At 30.6% G+C, this 19720-nt stretch overlaps 2 protein-coding genes across 2 annotated transcripts; one reads left to right on the top strand and one right to left on the bottom strand.

Annotated features, from left to right (window-relative positions):
- Positions 1 to 9542: 9542 nt before the first annotated feature.
- Positions 9543 to 13047, top strand: LOC112696696 (uncharacterized). Its single transcript, XM_025749524.3, has 2 exons — positions 9543 to 10255; positions 12462 to 13047. The coding sequence occupies exons 1-2, from the start codon at positions 9798 to 9800 to the stop codon at positions 12511 to 12513; spliced, it is 510 nt and encodes a 169-aa protein (XP_025605309.1). The 5' UTR covers positions 9543 to 9797; the 3' UTR covers positions 12514 to 13047.
- A 1317-nt stretch (positions 13048 to 14364) lies between these two features.
- Positions 14365 to 17174, bottom strand: LOC140173680 (serine/threonine-protein phosphatase 7 long form homolog). Its single transcript, XM_072198192.1, has 5 exons — positions 17028 to 17174; positions 15643 to 15717; positions 15002 to 15600; positions 14837 to 14927; positions 14365 to 14718 (listed from the first exon to the last, which is right to left on the bottom strand). The coding sequence occupies exons 1-5, from the start codon at positions 17172 to 17174 to the stop codon at positions 14365 to 14367; spliced, it is 1266 nt and encodes a 421-aa protein (XP_072054293.1).
- Positions 17175 to 19720: the final 2546 nt, after the last annotated feature.

Genomic DNA, 19720 nt, shown 5'->3' on the forward strand with positions numbered 1-19720 from the left:
CCCACAACAATAAAAAACCTCTAAAAGCACCGTCTGGAACTCACAAGAACCCAACCCACTACATCATTTTTCCAAAATTACACTGCATCAACTTTGTATCCACCTGCTTTTTCGTCTCTATTAATCCTAACATGTTCAAACTATATTTTGTCTTAAATTTTTTTACCATACCCAAGCTTCCAACACCCCCTAAGCCCCTCACATTCAAAAACTAAAATCATTTAAAAATTGTATTACACACTTGTTCTGATTTTTAGGATGACTCCTTCTTGCTTTCTCTTTTTGTTTTGCTTACTTCCTTTTCTGTGCAATAAGTTCATTCTGAGTTTGAAGAGCATCCATAATATCATCTTCTTTATCATAAGGAATAACTCCTGATTCCATCGCCAAATCCCAAGCTACTCTATTTTCCTCCAAGTCTGCAACCCAACTACCACCTTGCTCTACTTGGTACGGCTCACTGTCAACGTCATTATCCGAACATCCCGACTTCTCCAAGTCCCTTATAGCCCCTTCCTCTTGGACACAAATTTCCTCCAACAAAATAGTTTCACCCCCTGAATCTAATTCCTCCACTTCACCATCCCTCATCGAGCTAGCTTCAGTGTTCCTTTTGTCAGTCACATTCACCCTATTTGCTCTAGCACAGGATCCATTCAACCCTCAGCTCATTCCTAGTTACTGTTTTTCCTACCTCGCCTGCGCTTACAGCGTCACCCTCTGCACCAGCCTCATATCTCTTCTTTTTCAGTTCCTCAACAGAATACGCCATCAACCCAACACCATTTACTTTGTTGGCTAAGCAGTTCTCCGCCAGACTCGCCTTTTGCCCTGCACCACCGATCAACTCCTTCCTGGCACCAATCAGCTCAGTAGTGGCTCGACAAGCTCCTCGCGGTTTACTATTATCCACGTCATCTTCCTCTGTCCGACGATCATCACAGCCGCCGCCACCAACAACCAGTCGTCCTGCTTCCTACCCTCCCATTCCCCCACTATTCTCCTCGTTGCTGTTGGGCCTCACAAACTCCACAGCCGATGCGTGAAGGGCAAAACCTTCCACCCTCTTCTCTCCCAAGATCGCGCAGTCTCCTTCACCGACGCCCGCGACCTCCGCCAAAGTAGACTTAGAAATAGGCAGAACAATGTATGCACCATCGCACCCCACCTCAAACTCTCCTACGACGCAACCGAAGCTATGGCCATCCCCAACAAGAAGCTGCTGGCCTCTTTTATCCGTGTAAAGCGCCGCTGAATTACTTCTGGTTGTGAGTACCCGACCTGCTAGGGCTATGTAATGTTGTTATGTTCTATCAAATGAATATGCTTTAAGATTTTAGAAATGTTTTTTGTTCTTCTCTATTTTTATGAGTAGCAGTAAATTTGAGAGAAAAATATGATAGTGTCATTTAATGAGTGAGCGATCTTAGGAGAATTAATTGTTGGATATTACTTATATATGCTATCAAAGTTAGTTTAATCCAGCGCTAACTGTTTGAGAGTTTGTAAAGTATGAAAAAATTTCTCATATAGTTGTTTATTTATGGAGTCAATTAATTTGGAGTCAATTAGTAAAAAATTGGAGAATGTGTAAAAATATCTTACTCACTTTAAAGAATTTGTGAAAATAATAGTTCTTGTTAAAAAAATTGTAAAGCATGAGAGTTCTTGCAAAAGAGGTTACGAGAATCAAGAGTATTCCCAAATTGACTTACTATAGCTATAATAGTGAGGTTTCTAAATCAATAAAAAATTAAAGTAATTGAAAAATAAATTCCACTCACTAAAAATTTTATAATCATTAAAGCCTTCATGTAAGTTTACGAGAAGGTGTTGATGTTATAATTTAAAAGAATATTCAATTGACGCTATGATAAATTATAATGGAGAGACTTTTTTATATAATGATGATGTACAACATTAAATTCTACGTTAGAAATATAAAATTTTTTCGAGATTTGTACTTCATCTTGCTTCTGTTCTAATTTTTTTATCTTTAAAAAAATAATTAGTAATAACATTCTTTACAGCAGAAACAAAATATATATCAATAAATTGTGCAATACAGACAGTATGATTAAAAAGAATTCTTAAGAAATTAAATGAGAAATAAGTACTCTAACAACAATATTTTATAATAACAAGTTATTAGTTATTGCACATTGCAAAAATATAGTATTTCATAAAAGATCAGAGTATATTGATATTCGATTTCACAAAATTAGAGAATTGATAAATAAAAAAAAGTATTGATTAAGTATTGTCTTACAGAAGAATAAATAACAAATATCTTTATAAAGCTACCGAAAATCAAATTATTTTGCAAAATGAAAAGTATATTTTTGAAATGATTAAGGCTACAACTTGATTAAGAGAAGTAATTGTTGGATATTCAAAGCAAGTTGAGTAGAAATTTCATGAAGTTACAATATGTATTGGAGTTGTCAAAATGGATTAAAGTAACTTAGAATGAATATATACAAGAAACTTGAAGAAGAATCCACACATTACCAATACATGATGCTACAAGTCGTTAGAAGATTTTTAGAATTTACAGCTCATATTTTAACTAGTCAAGGCATATCTTTCCAATTCAGGACATTAAATCCAAATTGAACATAACTAATATTGTAAGTTGTAGTTATTAGTCTATTACCATGCAAGTGAAATTGATATCAATCTTTTATTACGTAAGTAATGTGTATATAAAGGCATATATATCTATGAAATGTTAATTAGTGTGCTCCATATGAAATGAATATAATTTGAAGTTTTAGAAATACTCATTGTTTTTCTCAAATTTTATTAGTGGTGAATTTGAAAAAACAAACGATGCTATCATTTATATGAGTAGACGGTCCTAAACATATTAATTTTTAGATTTTACTTAAAGATTCATATATTCTGATAAATTGATGCCAAAATAACGATTTTTTTATACAAGTCTAAACTCCCATTATCGAAGTAATGGGATAATGGATCCTGAAATAAAAAAGATAAATTACTAAAAAATAATTGTTTTATCCTCTTCTCTGGTCTCCTTTTCCAGTTTTAGAAGGCTTGATGAATTAACATCCTGTTCAAAGTATAAATTCTTAAATAGATGGTTGATACTAAGAATATGTAAAAGTGGTGACATCAAATCAAAATATTTTGATTGATCTTAATCATACTAGCTGAATCAACATTTTCAAAATTTTAGCTTTTAAAATATCATTTAATTCAACTTCGATTGGATTCTCAAGTAGGACCTTATAGAAACACACCCATGTGATATATAGTGTAAAGTCATCGTCCACAATTTCATATCATCAAAACTTCATATTTCGGATTCATGTTTGAGTAACAAAGCAAATTGGCATCTTAATTAGTTTATGCATTAAGTTTATTGTTTTATATATTATGAAGCTAGATTTATGTGGTCGAAAAAATTTTATTTAAGTTTTATTATCTCAAAGGGATTGTTAAATTCCACTCTCTCGTGCTTGGTTTTATCTGTAAAACTAAAATTCAAGTTTGACAAGTGGAACAAAGCTAAATCTGGTTGGATTTTATAATCATCATATTGTGGAGTTGGATAGAACAACAGTTTTTAGATGAAAAGATGGGTTAAATATGCAAATTATCCAATCAGACTGGTATTTCATTACTGTCAAAGTTCAAGATGCGACTCTTAATAAGGGTTGGGGGTGATAGGCGTGTATTTCAACACCAATAAACAAACACACTTTCATTAATTTGTGGAGCTACATCCTATTATTCAACAATTTAAGGGTAAGGTTATTATCACGGGTGATTTTAATGCTATTTTGTCTCAGTTAGAAAAAAAAGCTTATTGTGATAAAGCTCCTTCTACCATTTCTGCATTTAGTGATTTTTTTATGATAATTCTCTCTTGAATATGGGTATGATTGGGAGGCCGTTTACATGATCAAATAGATATAGAGAAAATAAATTAATTCAGGAGAGATTGGATAGGACATTAGCGGGGATTAACTGACAGCAGCAATATTCTAACTCCATAGTTGTCAGACATTCAGACTTTTTGAACTAGGCTCAGATCATGTTCCCTTATTACTTGACACCAATCCGAATTCAGAAAGGTCGAAGAGATGCTTCAAATTCCAGGAAATATGGTGCACAATGGAGGAAATAAGGTGGATAGTGGGAGAGATTCGGAGAGAGGAGATTGATGGCTCACCCATGTTCACTCTATCTCAAAAAATAAAATGATGTAGGCACAGAATTGTTCAATGGCAGCAAGAGAACAACTACAACTCTAAAAAAGAAATTGACTAGCTCACTAATTGCATTGATGATCTTCGGGCAACAGGTATTCTAGGGGCACCAAATTAATAGAGTTTGAAAGGAGGCTAGAAATTGCTTTTCAGGATGAAGAGTTTTATTAGAAAACAAATCAAGAGTCAAATGGCTCATGGAAGGTGATCAGAACACTAAGTTCTTTCGTCAGAAGTTTAGATCGAGAATCAGAAGAAATAAGATATGAAAACTAATTGATGACAAAGGAGAGGAAGCTACCTCTAATACTGCTATTGTCGCGACTGCTGAAAGATACTTTAAAGGTATATTCTCATTAGAGTGTCATGCTGATCCAGCCCCTTTCTTTGATAATTTTGAGCCTAGAGTATCAGCTACTATGAACCGAAAGCTCAAAAAGCCCGTTACTATAGAGGAAGTGAAATGAGCAACAATCAGCATACACCCACAGAATGTCCCAAGTGATGATGGGATGACCTCAAAATTATTTCAGACTTATTAGGATATTGTGAATGGTGATGTTTTTCGGGCAATACGGAACTTCTTTGCGGGTGGTCGAATTCTCAAAAATTTCAACCACATGCATATTTGCCTCATTCCAACAATACCGGATGCAAGCAACATGACTTAGGTGAGACCTATTAGCCTCTCAATGGTTGTCTATAAAATTATATCTAAGGTGATGGTGCACAGATTTCAAGATTTAATGAATAAGCTTGTCAGCTTAAATCAGAGTGCATTTAACAAAGGTTGTCTAATATCTGATAATATTCTGATAGCTCATGAGTGTATGTATTACCTAAAAATCAAGAAGTAGGGGCTAGAATACGAAATGACTATTAAATTAGATATGAACAAGGCTTATGATAGAGTAGAATGACACTTTTTATGGTTTATATTGGACAAATTGGGTTTTGATGATATTGTGATAAATTGGATTCGTGAATTGTTAACTACTGTTTCTTATTCTATTGTTATGAAAGGTCAACCCTATAATTTCTTTAAACCAAATAGAGGTATCTGACTAGGTGATCCTCTATTCCCATATCTTTTCCTATTTTATGCAAAAGACCTTTCCTTCTTACTACACAAAGTAGTGAAATTCAAGGTATCCAGGTGAATAGACAAAACCCAAGAGTAAATCACCTTCTATTTATGGATGATTCTATCCTATTTTGTAAGACAAGTAATAGTTGCAGTAGAGTTCTAGAGTTGTTAGAGCACTACGAGAGCTTTAGTGGATAGTGGATTAACTTCAACACATCCGCTATTTTCTTTAGCAATAATACTCCACAATCACTACGAACTCAACTGACAAAGACTCTAAATATTGACCATGTTAGGGCACAGGACAAGTACCTTGCTCTATGCTTCATTGTGAATAGATCGAAGAAGGTGTCATTTAGTTTCATCAAGGAAAAAGTTCGAAAGAAGATGATAGGGTGGAAGAGGAGTTCTCTTTCATCGGGTGGATGACATGTTTTGCTTAAAACACTTGGTGAGGCAATCCCAATATATACCTTGTCATGCTTCAAACTCCCTGACACTTTGATTTCAGAAATTCATAGCAAGCTTTCACAATTCTAGTGGGGACAAAAATATTCAGAAAAGAGAATGGTTTAGATAATCTGGAATACAATAACTACGCCAAAGAAAGGAGATAGTTTAAGAATCAGAGACCTAGAAACTCAGAATTTGGCTCTTTTAGAAAAATAAATTTAGAGAATAATTGCTCAACTTAAGTCCTTATTAGCAAGAATTCTCAAAGAAAAGTATTTCAGATATTCTGATGCAATGAGAGCAAAGATAGAGACATTACTTTTATGGGGTTGCGAAGTCTGCTAGTGGGTAGAAATGTTGTTGAGAAAGGCCTGAACTGACAAGTCGGCTTGAGCTCCTCCGTTAAAGTTTTCGACGATTCTTGGTTACCTCTCCCATATCCTTTCACTACTACAAGATTCAAGTTTATTTGTGGCGATTTTTTTTTTGGTTTGTGGTTGTTTGAAACCCCCACAAAAAGATTTGTGAGAGTTTTTCAAACTTCCAAAATTTGAGATGCCACGAGCATATTTGTGGCGGTTTTACAAAACCCCCACGACGTAATTTAGTGGCGGTTCTTTTTCTATTTTTGTAGGAGTTTTAAGTTAAATTTTTTTATATTTTTTTAAATTTTTGTGACGAAACGATCAGTAATTGACAAAATGGTCAGTAAATTTTTTGCGGTTTGAGAATTTTTAATTAAAAATATTGGTGGAGATATTTTTTAAAATTAACCTATATTATTTATAATTAAAAATATTTAATATTTTTTGGACACTAATTAAAGCTTAACGTTTAATTAATCGGTGATACTACACGTATAAATATTTTTGTAACAAAATTCAATTAAGTTGGCATAAATCTAGCAAAAAAAATGCGTACATGAGGTATCGCTTTTTTTTTTGCACTTTTTTTAGTATAAAAGTTTTTGTTAAAGAGCATAAAAACTTATTGATAAAGCACATAAATTTTTATTCATAGCACAAAAATTTTTTCACATAGCACATAAATTTTGCGCAAATATATATTGTTGGTTGGGTAAATCAATTGTGGTCCTTCAAACATTTTTATGTTGTACAAATTTCTGTGCTGTGTATCAAATTTTTATATTATATGTATTTTGTTGGTTAGGTGTTAATATTTTTAACTCATAGTCCTTTAAAAATTTATGTGCTGAACATCAAAATTTATGTATTGTGTACCAAAATTTCTATGTTTTTACGTATTTTATTGGTTGAGTGTCAATGTTATGAACATGTAATCTTTTAAAAATTTGTACTGTGCACCAAAATTTTTTGTATTGTGCATCAAAATTTATGTGCTCTAGTTTTCTGAATATATATAAGAAAAGAAAATGAAGAAGACGACGACGATGATGATGATAATAAAAGAGGATGAAGAGAAAAAAAAAAAGAGAAGAAATCAAATACAATGACGACGTGGTTGAAAAAAAGAAGCGCACACTTATCTGACTTTGTTGAGACTTGGCTAATAAAACACTTGGTTGTGTAGTTCCTGATAACCTGTTAGAGTTTGTGTTTGATCCAAAATAAAAACAAATATCTTTAGAGAAAGTATAGAAAACCAACTCTATATGCAGTCAAGCAACCAACTTTTCAAAACACTATGATTTTACGTTCAAAAAGTACGCGACCTCCGACCCCATTCACTTCTCCTCTCCCTCCGTGTATCTTTCCCTCAACTCCGTTGTGCCTCTCCTTTCGCGCCGCTTCTTCTTCTTCTTTTCTTGTACATAGATTTTTTTTAGGTTTCAAATGTTCTTTTTCTATGATTTTAGATGTTTTTCCGTTAAATTTTGGATGTTACTTTTTAAAACATGAGAAAGAAACATCTGAAAACTAATAAAAAGAAATATTTTTTTGGTGACTAATAAAAAAATATTTAAAATTATTAAAAAGAATCATTCAAAATCTAAAAAGAAAAAAATATCTAAATAATAATAATAATAATAATAATAATAATAATAATAATAGGAGGAGGAGGAGGAGGAGGAGGAGGAGGAGGAGGAGGGTGCTAGCGATGAGAAATGATGCATCGTTGATGGTGCAGGACGCACGGCTATTTATGAAGAAAAAAAAAATTTTAATTTTTTTTTACTGTAAATAAGATAAAAAAAATGTAAGAAAAAAAAAGCACAAAAAAAGAGACGTGGAGGAAGAGACAGTGCTATTGATAAAAAATGATGCGTCGTTGATGGTGGAGGATCTATAATTAAAAAAAATTATAATTTTTTAATTATAAATAAGAATAAAGTGAAATTAAAATTATTTTTTATTTAGAAAACTTTTTTTTTCTTTTGTTAAACTTCTTTTACAATCTATATATTAATTAACTACAGGTAATTAATATCCTAGTTGATTACCTTTATTTTTTGGGCGTGTAAAAGGAGCCATCAATGCAAATCATAGAACATGTACAAACATTTCAAGTTGATTGAATAATCATGAAAAATAGGGATCCGTGTTAGGGAAAAGAAATCATATGATGCAACCTCATTGGCTGAAGGCCAATAATCATATATAATAATTAAGGAGAAGATCAACCTCACAATCCTCCAAAGATCAATAGAAGGAAATCCAATAGGGCCTCTCTGTCACGGAAAATTTTTGGAAGGGGTCGGATCACATTTAATACGTATTCCAAAATCATTAAAATAATTTATCCTTAAACATATATAAGGCTTTAGTACAATAAATTTAAATGAGTGATTGGAAATTTATTAAAATATATTTTAAATATGTTTAAGAACACATAATATTCTTGTGCACTTAATTTTTTTTGGATTAATTAATTTTGATTAAGGGTGTCTATAAACTTAGTTTAATTAGATTTGAGTCCAATCTTAATTTTTTATTAAATCATTTTTAAATATTTAAATCCAAACTTAATTCAAAAAAATTTGGTTTAATCAGGTTGATTTAACATTTAATTAATATTAAATTTAGAAAGAATAATTTAAACATAGAATATAGTAGATATTATATAATATTTATACTAAAATAAATAATTTAAAACGAAAATATTATTATACAATATAAAAAAATTATTTTAAAAAGTCTTAATATTTTATTATTAATTTTATTTTTATATATGACTTCAAACAGATTCAATTTTATTCAAAATATAACCTGAGTTCGATCTTAAATTGATATCGAATAAAAATAACAAATACAAATCAATCTTATTAAATATGTCTCGGATCAACCAATTAAGATTGATTGAATGATTAATTTAATTGTCTATTTAAATATATATTTGACGTTTGAATCTTATTTTATATATATAGTAATTCATTGGTCATCAACGACATAATAATCTTTGAATTGAAAGATACTATAAAAAATATATGTGTATATACAATAATTTATTGGTCATCAGCAACATAATAATATGTGTATAAATTCTAGTATAAAAATATTTCGACATGATTATATAAATATTGTGAAAGTCACTTTTTTTACATTTTGATATATATATTTTTTATTTTTTAAATTAAAAAGTATTATGTTAATTTTTAATAATACTTTTTAAAAATTTCATAATTACTATAATCACCGTAGAATATATATATATATATACACTTCGGGTCAGGTAAGTATTTCAGGTCGGGCCCGAATCTTGATGACCCGAATTTTGGGTTTGAAGTTCGAACTTGGAAGCTTACGAAAAACAAAGTTAGAAGTTGGATGTAATAAGGCACACATATGAGAACCCCATCTTAAAGAAGACACGTACGTTTGTCACATACCATACGAAAGAAGCCTCTTGTGTATGCGACGTGTAAACTAATTTCCCACTTATTCCCACCCTCCAACCCATTGCCTCTATTCCACACACTTCATACCATTTCAAACACGCTCCACCTTCTCCAATTTCTCTCTTATTTCTTTCACAAACCCAAGTTAAGATTACAACACATCAAAGGAAACAAATCTTCACCTCTTTTTATCTCCCACTGCATGAAACAAGACAAGAACCCTCCTTTCATGGCTCACCAATCTGAAGCAGACCAGATAATTCCTTCTCAGCCATTGGAACCTAACATGGAGCAGCAACAAGAAAAAAAAGAAGAAGAAGAACACAATAACATTGATGCTAGAGAGAAATATAAAGATAGTTCAAAAGTAACATCACAAGACCCTTGTGCTTCGAAGGAAATAGGAGTAGCAGCATTGGAGGGAGAGGATAGTGGGCGTGAGAAGCTGAAGAGGCATAGAATAGAGGTAGCTAAAAGGGTTTGGATTCCAGAGATATGGGAACAAGAGGAGCTCTTAATGGATTGGATAGATTGCACTGCATTTGATGCTTCTTTGGTTCCAAGCACAATCACAACCGCACGTGCTGCTTTGGTTGAACAAGATCGAAGAAGAACAACCAATGCTACTGCTGCTTCTGCTGGACTAAGAATAGAGAACAGGTGTTAGAAACATTTTTTCCCCTCTCTTTTTCTTTCTCTTTTTCTGTATTATTCTGTTTAACCACAACCATATATTATTCATGATGGAATTGGATGGTTCATTATTAATATTGTCTTTCTATGGTATAATTTTATTCTTTTTCCGGAAGGTTGAAGATCTGAAAAGCTAATTAACTAAAACTTTCCGTACTACAATAAATAGGATGATTAAATTATTTACTTATATTTAACTAATTTACCAAATATCGCTCTTGATGTTCACGAATATACAGGGAAATGATTTTTTCAATTTTTTTTATTTGAGAGTATAAAATATGATTTCTTATTATTAATTTTTATTTTTTAATTGAAAAAAATTAAAAAAAAATATTCTTGAATATATATATATATATATATCAAAGTGAAAAAAAAGAATTATTTACGAAAAATATTAGATGACTATTAGAAATTAATTATTTTTTATCATTAGTTCACTATTAATATTTAAAAGTATTGGATAAAGTATATTATTGGATGAGTAACTAAAAAAATTAAATTAAATAAATTAAGTTAATGATAATAATAAAAAATAATAAATTTTAATAATTTTTAAAATTTTTCATTATTTATTATGAATAAAAAATAGTTGTCCAACTAATTAATCTGTGTTATTAGTTATTATTAGGTGGGACGGGACTCAAACAACCATTATCATCACATAAAACATGTATGGAATAGTTATCTAATTTCACAACTATATTTTAAAGGAGTCATTTAAATAAAGATGTCAAAAACGTCTTTTATAAAGATATCTTTTAATAATTAAAGTTAAATTAATTTGACAGAAAAATAGTGAATCAAATTTTAAACTAATCTAAATTAATATTATTTTTTATAAAAAATGACTACAATACCCTATTATAAAAAATGACTAAAATACTTCTATTATATATATTAATTTTAAAAATCTTAAATTTTAGTCCTTTATTTTTCTATCATAGGGTTAGGATTTAGAATTTTTAAAATTAAAAAAATAATATATATATATATATATATATAATAAGAGTATTTTAATCATTTTCTATAATAAGGGTATTGTAGTTATTTTTTATAAAAAGATAATATTAATTTAGACCAGTTCAAGATTTGATTCACCATTTTTTTGCTTAAATCAATTTGTCTAGCCTAATTTTGACAAAAATAACATGATTTAATCGAATATATATGTTAAATTTTGATTACTAAAAACATCTTTAAAAAAAGACGTTTTATGCGTCTTTATCTAAATAGCTCTCATACAAGTAACATAGTTATCTCAATATATTAATTTATGTGTTCTCATTTCCGCTAAATTTAACTCTATAGTAGCACTTTCATTGAAACTCTCAATGCTTTTTTTTTATCGAATGAAGACTCGAATTTGCGATCTTTTAAGTGAGTATAGAGAGACTATATTATTTGAATTATAATTTATTAACTTTCAATACTTGATATATAAGGCCATATATAATTTCATATAAATTTCACCATATTTCAAATTATTCTAGTAGATTTAATGTTAGTTATTAAAAAAAATAAGTTTCTACGAGACTACATACATAATTTTAAAGAAATCAAACCGATTCTAAAAGTATATTTGGATAAATTAAAAAAATTATTACTTCTATTCGTAAATATTTAAAATACTAACAAAACTACTTGTAAAAAATAAAATTTACATTATATCTATGAAAGATTCGTTCTATTCGATCAAATACCAAATAATTATTCTAAATTTTTAGATTACCCTTGTAATCACCACTACCACCATCAAAACCCTCCTCTTTGAATGTCAGCCAAATCATCAAATTGCTGGTTCTGGATGAAGGAATTCATGGCTATTATTTCTGTTTTATGATTTTTTTTAATTAAGAGTAAGATTCAAACGCGTAATTTTTCGATAAGTATAGAAAGATTATGTCATTTGAGATATAACTCGTTGGCATTTTATAATTATGTTTATTTTTAAGGTTTTCAACATTTTAATTTTGAATTCTTAATATTTTTTTAGTCTTTTTTTATGCTTGAATTTTTTTGGAGCTTGATTTTCTTTTATACTTCTGGTGATGTTGTAGTTGTTGTTTTGCTCCTCACCACCCATGTTGAGTAATTTACCAGTGATTCTAAGTATAAAAAAAAATAATAATAATAAGGGCTTAATTGACGTCTTGGTTATCAATCGGTGCAGCTCACTTCATCAAAGGAGATTTGGTATGTTTGCTTTTGAGAGGGAAGGCTAGAGTAGAATGATGACGTTCAGAGAAGAGGCTCAATTTTATTGATATGGATGCAGCGTACGTGTCATCCTCGGATATGGCATCATGGGGTTTTAAACCAAAATGTGGGGCAGTATTTTTTCTGGTGTCAAGTCATTGAATTCGGACCCTTCGACATGTTTGTTTCTCAGCTTTGGACCAACAAATCGGTTGGTCCGATTTGAAGAAGATGGAATTTTTAATGTTCTGGAATTGATAATCGGTTCGTCCGAGTTGCAAGTGAAGTGAAATTTGTTTTAATTCGTTTAATGAAATCGGAGGATACGATTAGGATTTGTTAATTTTTTTTTAAGGAAGCATACTTAATCGGAGAGTCCGACTTGTTGTGACTAAAACAAAATTGGCTGATAAGCGTTCGGACCTCCGAGTTGCTGATGAAGTGTATTTTTTTTTAATTCGTGTAATCAAATTGGAGGGTACCATTAGAAGTTTTTCAAATTTTTTTGAATGAATCATACCTTATCGGAGGGTCCGATATTTTGGTGACTCTAAACAAAAGTGTCTGAATGCGGGTGAGGACGCTCTCGCGTCTTCTTCTCCTTCTTCAACGGTTCTGGTTTTTTTTATTTCTGTTTGTTCTTTACTTAGCATAATAGTTTCAAAGATCTAGTTCTCAAGTTTTTGATTTTGTTTATGTGATTAAGAGTAATGAGTGACAGAGTTTTATTGAAAGTGTATTATTTTAGTCAAATTTTATTACAAACATCTGAAGGAGTAAGATTTGTTTGTGAAAATCCGTTAGATGTTGTGATTCCTTTCACAATCTCATTTGAAGAGTTCAAAGGTGTGATCTGTGAAAATGTTCAATCTGAGAGGGCAAGAAGAGTGGCCTGTATTCTATATAGATATCCTATACAAGTATTTGGTGGATTCGTCCAGTTTCAAACGAAATATGTAACGGACGAAGCGAGCATGCAAGAGATGTTTTCAATGTATATTAAAAATCGGAGTCAACTCGCGTTCATCGAGTTGTATGTTGAGTTTGAGCAATCTGAGGCTGACCAGAATATTCTACGGGAAGATTACAACAGCGATAGCGAAGAAGAGTTCGAAAGCAACTACGAAGTTGTTGATCTAGATGGAGATGAAGATCAAGGTGACGGAGCTGTGGCTCCGGATGTGTCAGATGTGGCAAATGCACTTGCAAATGAAATGCCGTTTCAGGAGCCATCATTCATGCGAATTTTGAATTTGGAAGCCATGCATGTTCCGGAGTTTCCGGATTATACCAGTGCAGGTACGTAATTCTCTATATTTATAAAATGTTTTAGAATTTTTTAATAATTTATTTTGAAAGTTAATTTTTAGCAAGTGACTTAATTAGTTGAATGTAAATTAGTAAATCAAATAAATATCAGTTAGGATTTATGAGTTAAGTTAGAAAACTTCAGTAAATATATAAATTTGTTTTTATATAGTAAATTAGTAAATTACATTAATATAAATTAGTATTTATTAGTAAAATAGTAAACCAGTGATTGAGTTAAATAGAAATTAATATCAGTCAGTAAATTAGTTGAAAATAAATTCGCGGTCAGTGTAAATAAGTCAATTAGATAAATATAAATAAAATGGAGTTATGTCATAATGGATGCAGTAAAAAATTGTTTACGTTCATTTTCGATGTTACAATATTTGTTTTTTAAGTATGTTTTGTATGGCTGTCGTTGTGGCAAAAATTTCTTTTATAGCAGATGGTGAATTTGCCGTTGGGATGGAATTCAGTTCAAGGGAAGGTGTTATTAAGGCGATAAAAGAGTATACCATATGAAGAAGCGTAGACTACCGGGTGTATGAGTCTGAGCCGTTGACATTTTATGCTAAGTGTACATAGTATGGGTCAGGGTGTGATTGGCTTATCCGGGTTAGCATGATTAGCCGGAAGTACTGTTGGGTTATAAGGAGGTATGAATGAGTCAGTGCCGTGGCCCAGTTAAAATTTTTAGGACCAGTCAGGACTTCTCCATGCGCCTTGTCCAGATTCTGTTCCTGACTAGGTACTCCCTGGACGAAACTGAATTGACGCCTAATCCTATCGATAGCATGCCACTCGATGCATTCGAATGACACCAATGACACTGTTGCACTCCAGATAACCGATTGCATGTAGATTTCAGGAGGAATTATATTCGGATCCATGTGATCCACAGAATAAGCAGACCACACAAACTGCCAATCATAAATGAAACTCATAATTACAACCGACATCACAGTTACAATACCAATGCCTCATCATATTTAGCTAAACACTAAAACCGAAAGTAATACATCTTTAATGAAAACTAACCTGGCCTTCTTGAAGTTCATCAAAGGCCTTCCTAAAGTGACTTAGCGTCAGATATCTATATCGTCGGTCACCACGCTCCCAGTTACGCCACCTAATATGATATATTTATTTAGTGCATCTGTATTCTAAATATCAACAAACGGATACATTGTAACATAATATTACATGTTTACTAGCGAAAAATTGCAAGGTTCCCTAGGAAGCGGCGATAGATAAGGCAGTCGGATCCAAGCCCATCCGAGCAAAAGTGTTAGTGGACCATCAATTTCCTTGCAGTTAAAGCGAGATGCCATGCATAATGCCCTGTAGAGGTGTGCTAAGCATGCTGATCCCCAGCTGTACTGTCCAATACTGTGGAAATCACGAAGCAATGGTAGAAATTTCCAGTGCGCAGCTGCCCCAGATTTATTCCCAAACAAGATCGTCCCGATCAGCAACATAATGTGGCACTTCACATACCTACATATACTAATCTCATCTGTCAACTTTAAATTTTCTTTTAGAACGCGCAACCACGTCAGTTTTATGCAACATCCTCTACACTCTTCCTCACACGGTGCAACTCCAAGTTGATCCAAACACTCAGCCCGCAACGCTTCGAAACTACTCATTGTCATCCCCGTGACTGGAAGACCATCCGTCGGAAGACCAAGAATTAAAGTCACGTCTTCTAGAGTTACGGCACATTCACCAATGGGTAGGTGAAAGGTATGTGTATCTGGGTGCCACCGTTCTATTAGAGCATTCACAAGTGCTTTCTGGCACTGTACTACACCAATCTAAGATACATGATAAAACCCAGTTACTTGTAAATACTCCTCCACCTTATTGTCGTACCGATCAGGAGAAACTGGATGGTCACAGGTCAACATTCTTAATTTCTACAAAAAACATAAGAAAATATTAGTCAACTAATTAACAATTACTAACTTACTATTAGGAGGTAAGAAATTTTTAAGTAGAACAAATAATTAACAAAATTTGCACAAATAACTCAACAACACATATTAGTTAAACTGTTAAAGCCACACGACATTTATAAATTATTTAACTAAGTCAAAGTAAAACAAATATTTACAACTTCTAAATTAAATTATTATTTCTTGAAATTTCTCAAAACTAACTATTAACGACATCAACTAATAAATACATTACTAATCAATATTCAGGAATATCACAACATTAGATTAGATTATACATGCTGCTTATTTATTTATTTCGGGTAGATTCAAATTTTTTTAATATATAACATTAAAATTTGTATTATTTTTAATTAGCTATTAACTATTAATAAGTAAAGTTAAACATATATATGTAAATTTTAAAAAATACTAATAATCATTCGCATTATCTTCCTAAATTCAACTTCTAATAACAATAATGAATAATTAACTTCCTAACAATTATGATTATAATTAATGAAATCAAACTAAATATCTATAAAAAATTAGTACTAACCATTTATTTTTTATTCTTACATTCACCACAATAATATTTAATTTCCTAACAATTATAACTAGAAAAAATTAAAAAAATTTCAAAAATAAAAAAAAGAAACGTTCTTCAAAAATTTTTTATTAATAATCCGGTTTACATCTTATAATTTATTTTCTAAATACTAATATTCACTTCACTTCAAACACTAATAAATATATAAAAAAACTAAACAAATTAAAAAAAAAACTGTGTTTGTTTTAATGAATATAACATCATCTCATGCTAACTACATTTTCAAATTCTATGTTACAACAATAATAAATATTCAGATCATAACAATAACAATTTTCAAAAATAAATAATAAAAAAATTCGGGAAAAAAATTAAAAATAATGTAAAAAATAGTTCTAGTCATTCTATGTATATTTCTAAGTTCAGATTCTAACAACAACAAAAACAACTAAATTTTAAGAACAATATTTATAATTATAAAAATTTAACAAAATATTAAATAAACTTACATAATCAGAATAGTTGAGATAATGTCTAATATGAAGCTCAGGGCGATCAACATCTTTGATTTTATATTTTTTGGGTATTTTCTTTATTTTTTCATGCAACAACACCCACTACTGTCGGCAGAGGAATGAAGAAGAAGAAGAATGAAGTTTGGAAGGTTGAGAGTGAATGCTGAGAGTGAGATATCGGATGGTGAGAGTCCCTACAACATGCACTATGTTGGTAATGAGGGCACCATTTGGGGAGTAAGGGTTGCACGACGCGTGTCTCCATACACACAAAACGAACCATCCGTGTTGTGAGCAACATTACGCAGGGTCCGAGTTGGGAGCATCTGCATGTGGCCAACATATCGCAGGGTCCGAGTTGGGATTACCTTCATATCGCACGGTCCGATTTCCTTCTTAACTGACACCACCCCTTCGTAAAGCACTCCTTCTTCCCATAACGGGGTTCAGCACCAGCCTTCCTTCTATATAGAAATTAAAAAGCGTCAGAGAAGACGGTTTAAGTGAGGAAATAGTAATAATGACGAAAGTAATTCAGGATTTTTGAGTAATTTTTTTATATTTGAATATTTTTGTAGAACAAAATTTATTTTTATGAGTATAAAATTAGTTTTATTTTTTTTTGGGTAATTTTCTTTTGTCTTTTCTAGATAGTTTTATTAGCATTGTAAATATTTATGAGTAAAAATTATAATTTTTTTTCAAATAAACAGTAATATGCAAATTTTTTTATATATAAATAAAATATTATATTAATATGCATAATTTCTACATTATTTATATATTTAAAATCTAAAGCATATCTAGAATTTAGTAGATACAAGATAAATATACACATATTTTGAATGTAGTACTTTTAAGATATGACAAAAGTTTGAATACACTGATTTAGATACATCTGAAATCTGGCTCGTTTGATTAATTGAATATAGAATAAAGTAACAATTATTTTATGACAATCTGGGACTAATTAGCTTTTGAAGGGAAAAAAATTATCAATTTGATGTTTTATGACAACAAACAACGAATACCTTATATTCTTCTATTAATTCATTACGTAAAATTTAGCAATAATGTTTATATATACTTTTAACTATTGTAATTTATTTATTTATAAAAAAATTTCATGCAAATAACAACTTTTAAACGAAATTTTAAATATTTTAATAGAATTCATAATACATAAAAAATAATTGATAAAAATTATATAAAAATTCAAAAGTGTGCGACTTCCGAACAACAGAAGAACTACAATTTTTCTCAACGGGTTAACGAGAAGAGCGATGATGCGTGATGGTTAGGCTTAAAACACGACGGTGCATCGTTGACAAGACGAGGGCGACGTTAGAGAGCTTCGTTGCCGGCAAAAATGGCTGCATGCTAGGATAAGGGGCAGTAAATAACTGCGATGGAAAAGAATTTAGATTAAGAGAGGGTAAAATTAAGTTGAAAAAAAAATAAAAATAAAAATAAAATTAAATATTTAATAAATTTAAAATATAATCCGTTATTCACATTGTTTGCATCTATTGTCGTCTACCTTACCACACTCATTTGTTCGAGTTCGAAATTCTTAAGAATATAGTTGTCCTCTGGTCTTGGATATATCACAACTGTACATCAGAAATGTATGGTTGTAATTTTTGTACTGTGTATGTGTGAATGTGGGTTCTATGCCTATGCCCTATAACCTATCATGTTATCACTCTATCTCCTCAATCATCCTCATACATAATATTAATTAATAACACTCATCATCACCTGCAAGCAACGGATTTATATATTTTTTTATTTGTGATTCGACAAAGGTGTTTGAATCAAATGATAAAATAAATTTTGTATGCAATTTATATTTTTTTTGGTGTCTCTATGCAATTTATATTAGGTGTTTGTTATGATGTCTAAAACGTATTGTTTAATTATTAAAATAGATAAAATAATTAATTTTAAATTTAAAAATATAAAAGTTAAAAAATTTTAAATATTTTAAAATTATTATAAAAAGTAATTTAGACAAAAGTAGACACCAAACAAAAGACATCATAAAATTGACCTTTGTATTATTAGGTTATTTATTAGAATCAAATCAAATAAAATCACATCAAGCATTATGTTATACATTAATAATTTTATATTTATTTACAAAAATATATGTCTAAATATTAGAAGTTAGCTAGAATTTATATTCATCCAAGTATTACTCTTGCTTAAATCTTTTATTATTTACTACGCTTTTTAATGTAGCACCTTTCCCCCGACATTTTAATAGGATTTGATGCTTTTACGAAAATTTAATTAATCAAATTAAAAGTTTTTCTTTTATACGTTATTATATATGAAAAGCAAAGGATTTGGATGAGAACACACATAATGAGTGTCTATTTCAGAAAAGAACATTGGAAACATGGATGAATATATGAATAAATAAGATTTACAGCACCGAACACACATATACATCTCGAATGCCCAACATCCTAGATATGCTCAATTTACTAAATGAGTCAAATTTCAGGTGCATTTAACATCAATACATTTAAATTTGTTTTCATTATGCAGTGCGTCCAAAATACATTTTTTATTTTTTATTCGCTGCATTTGAGATGTATTTTAAATTTTAAATTTGTAAATGGTCCAGAAATTATACATATGGATAAACAAAATATTTATTTCATTTATCTATAAAAAAATCCCAGTGCTATGCGGGGAAAATAAATCTCTCACTCCCTATATATATAATATATAACTAAAGGCCACCGAAGTACATTTACCAATTGTTAAGTTCAAAAGAAAATGCCTAACTTTACCACGCTCAATATTAGAGAAAGGGATGAATAGCTTCTTAATTTTTTTGATTCGCGGAGATTTAGATTTTTGAGAATTTAAAAATACACTTAAGTCTTTGATTTTTTCAAAATCTGAA

Source organism: Arachis hypogaea, chromosome 6 (genome assembly GCF_003086295.3).
Source record: "Arachis hypogaea cultivar Tifrunner chromosome 6, arahy.Tifrunner.gnm2.J5K5, whole genome shotgun sequence".
Classification (NCBI taxonomy): Eukaryota; Viridiplantae; Streptophyta; class Magnoliopsida; order Fabales; family Fabaceae; genus Arachis; species Arachis hypogaea.

Coding starts and splice junctions, on each gene's coding strand:
- LOC112696696 (XM_025749524.3), top strand. CDS start 9,798: ATGAAACAAGACAAGAACCCTCCTTTCATGGCTCACCAATCTGAAGCA. Junction 10,256..12,461: donor GGACTAAGAATAGAGAACAG/GTGTTAGAAACA, acceptor CAATCGGTGCAG/CTCACTTCATCAAAGGAGAT.
- LOC140173680 (XM_072198192.1), bottom strand. CDS start 17,174: ATGAAGGTAATCCCAACTCGGACCCTGCGATATGTTGGCCACATGCAG. Junction 15,718..17,027: donor CAACCCTTACTCCCCAAATG/GTGCCCTCATTA, acceptor TGTTTTTTGTAG/AAATTAAGAATGTTGACCTG. Junction 14,928..15,001: donor AATTTTTCGCTAGTAAACAT/GTAATATTATGT, acceptor ATATCATATTAG/GTGGCGTAACTGGGAGCGTG.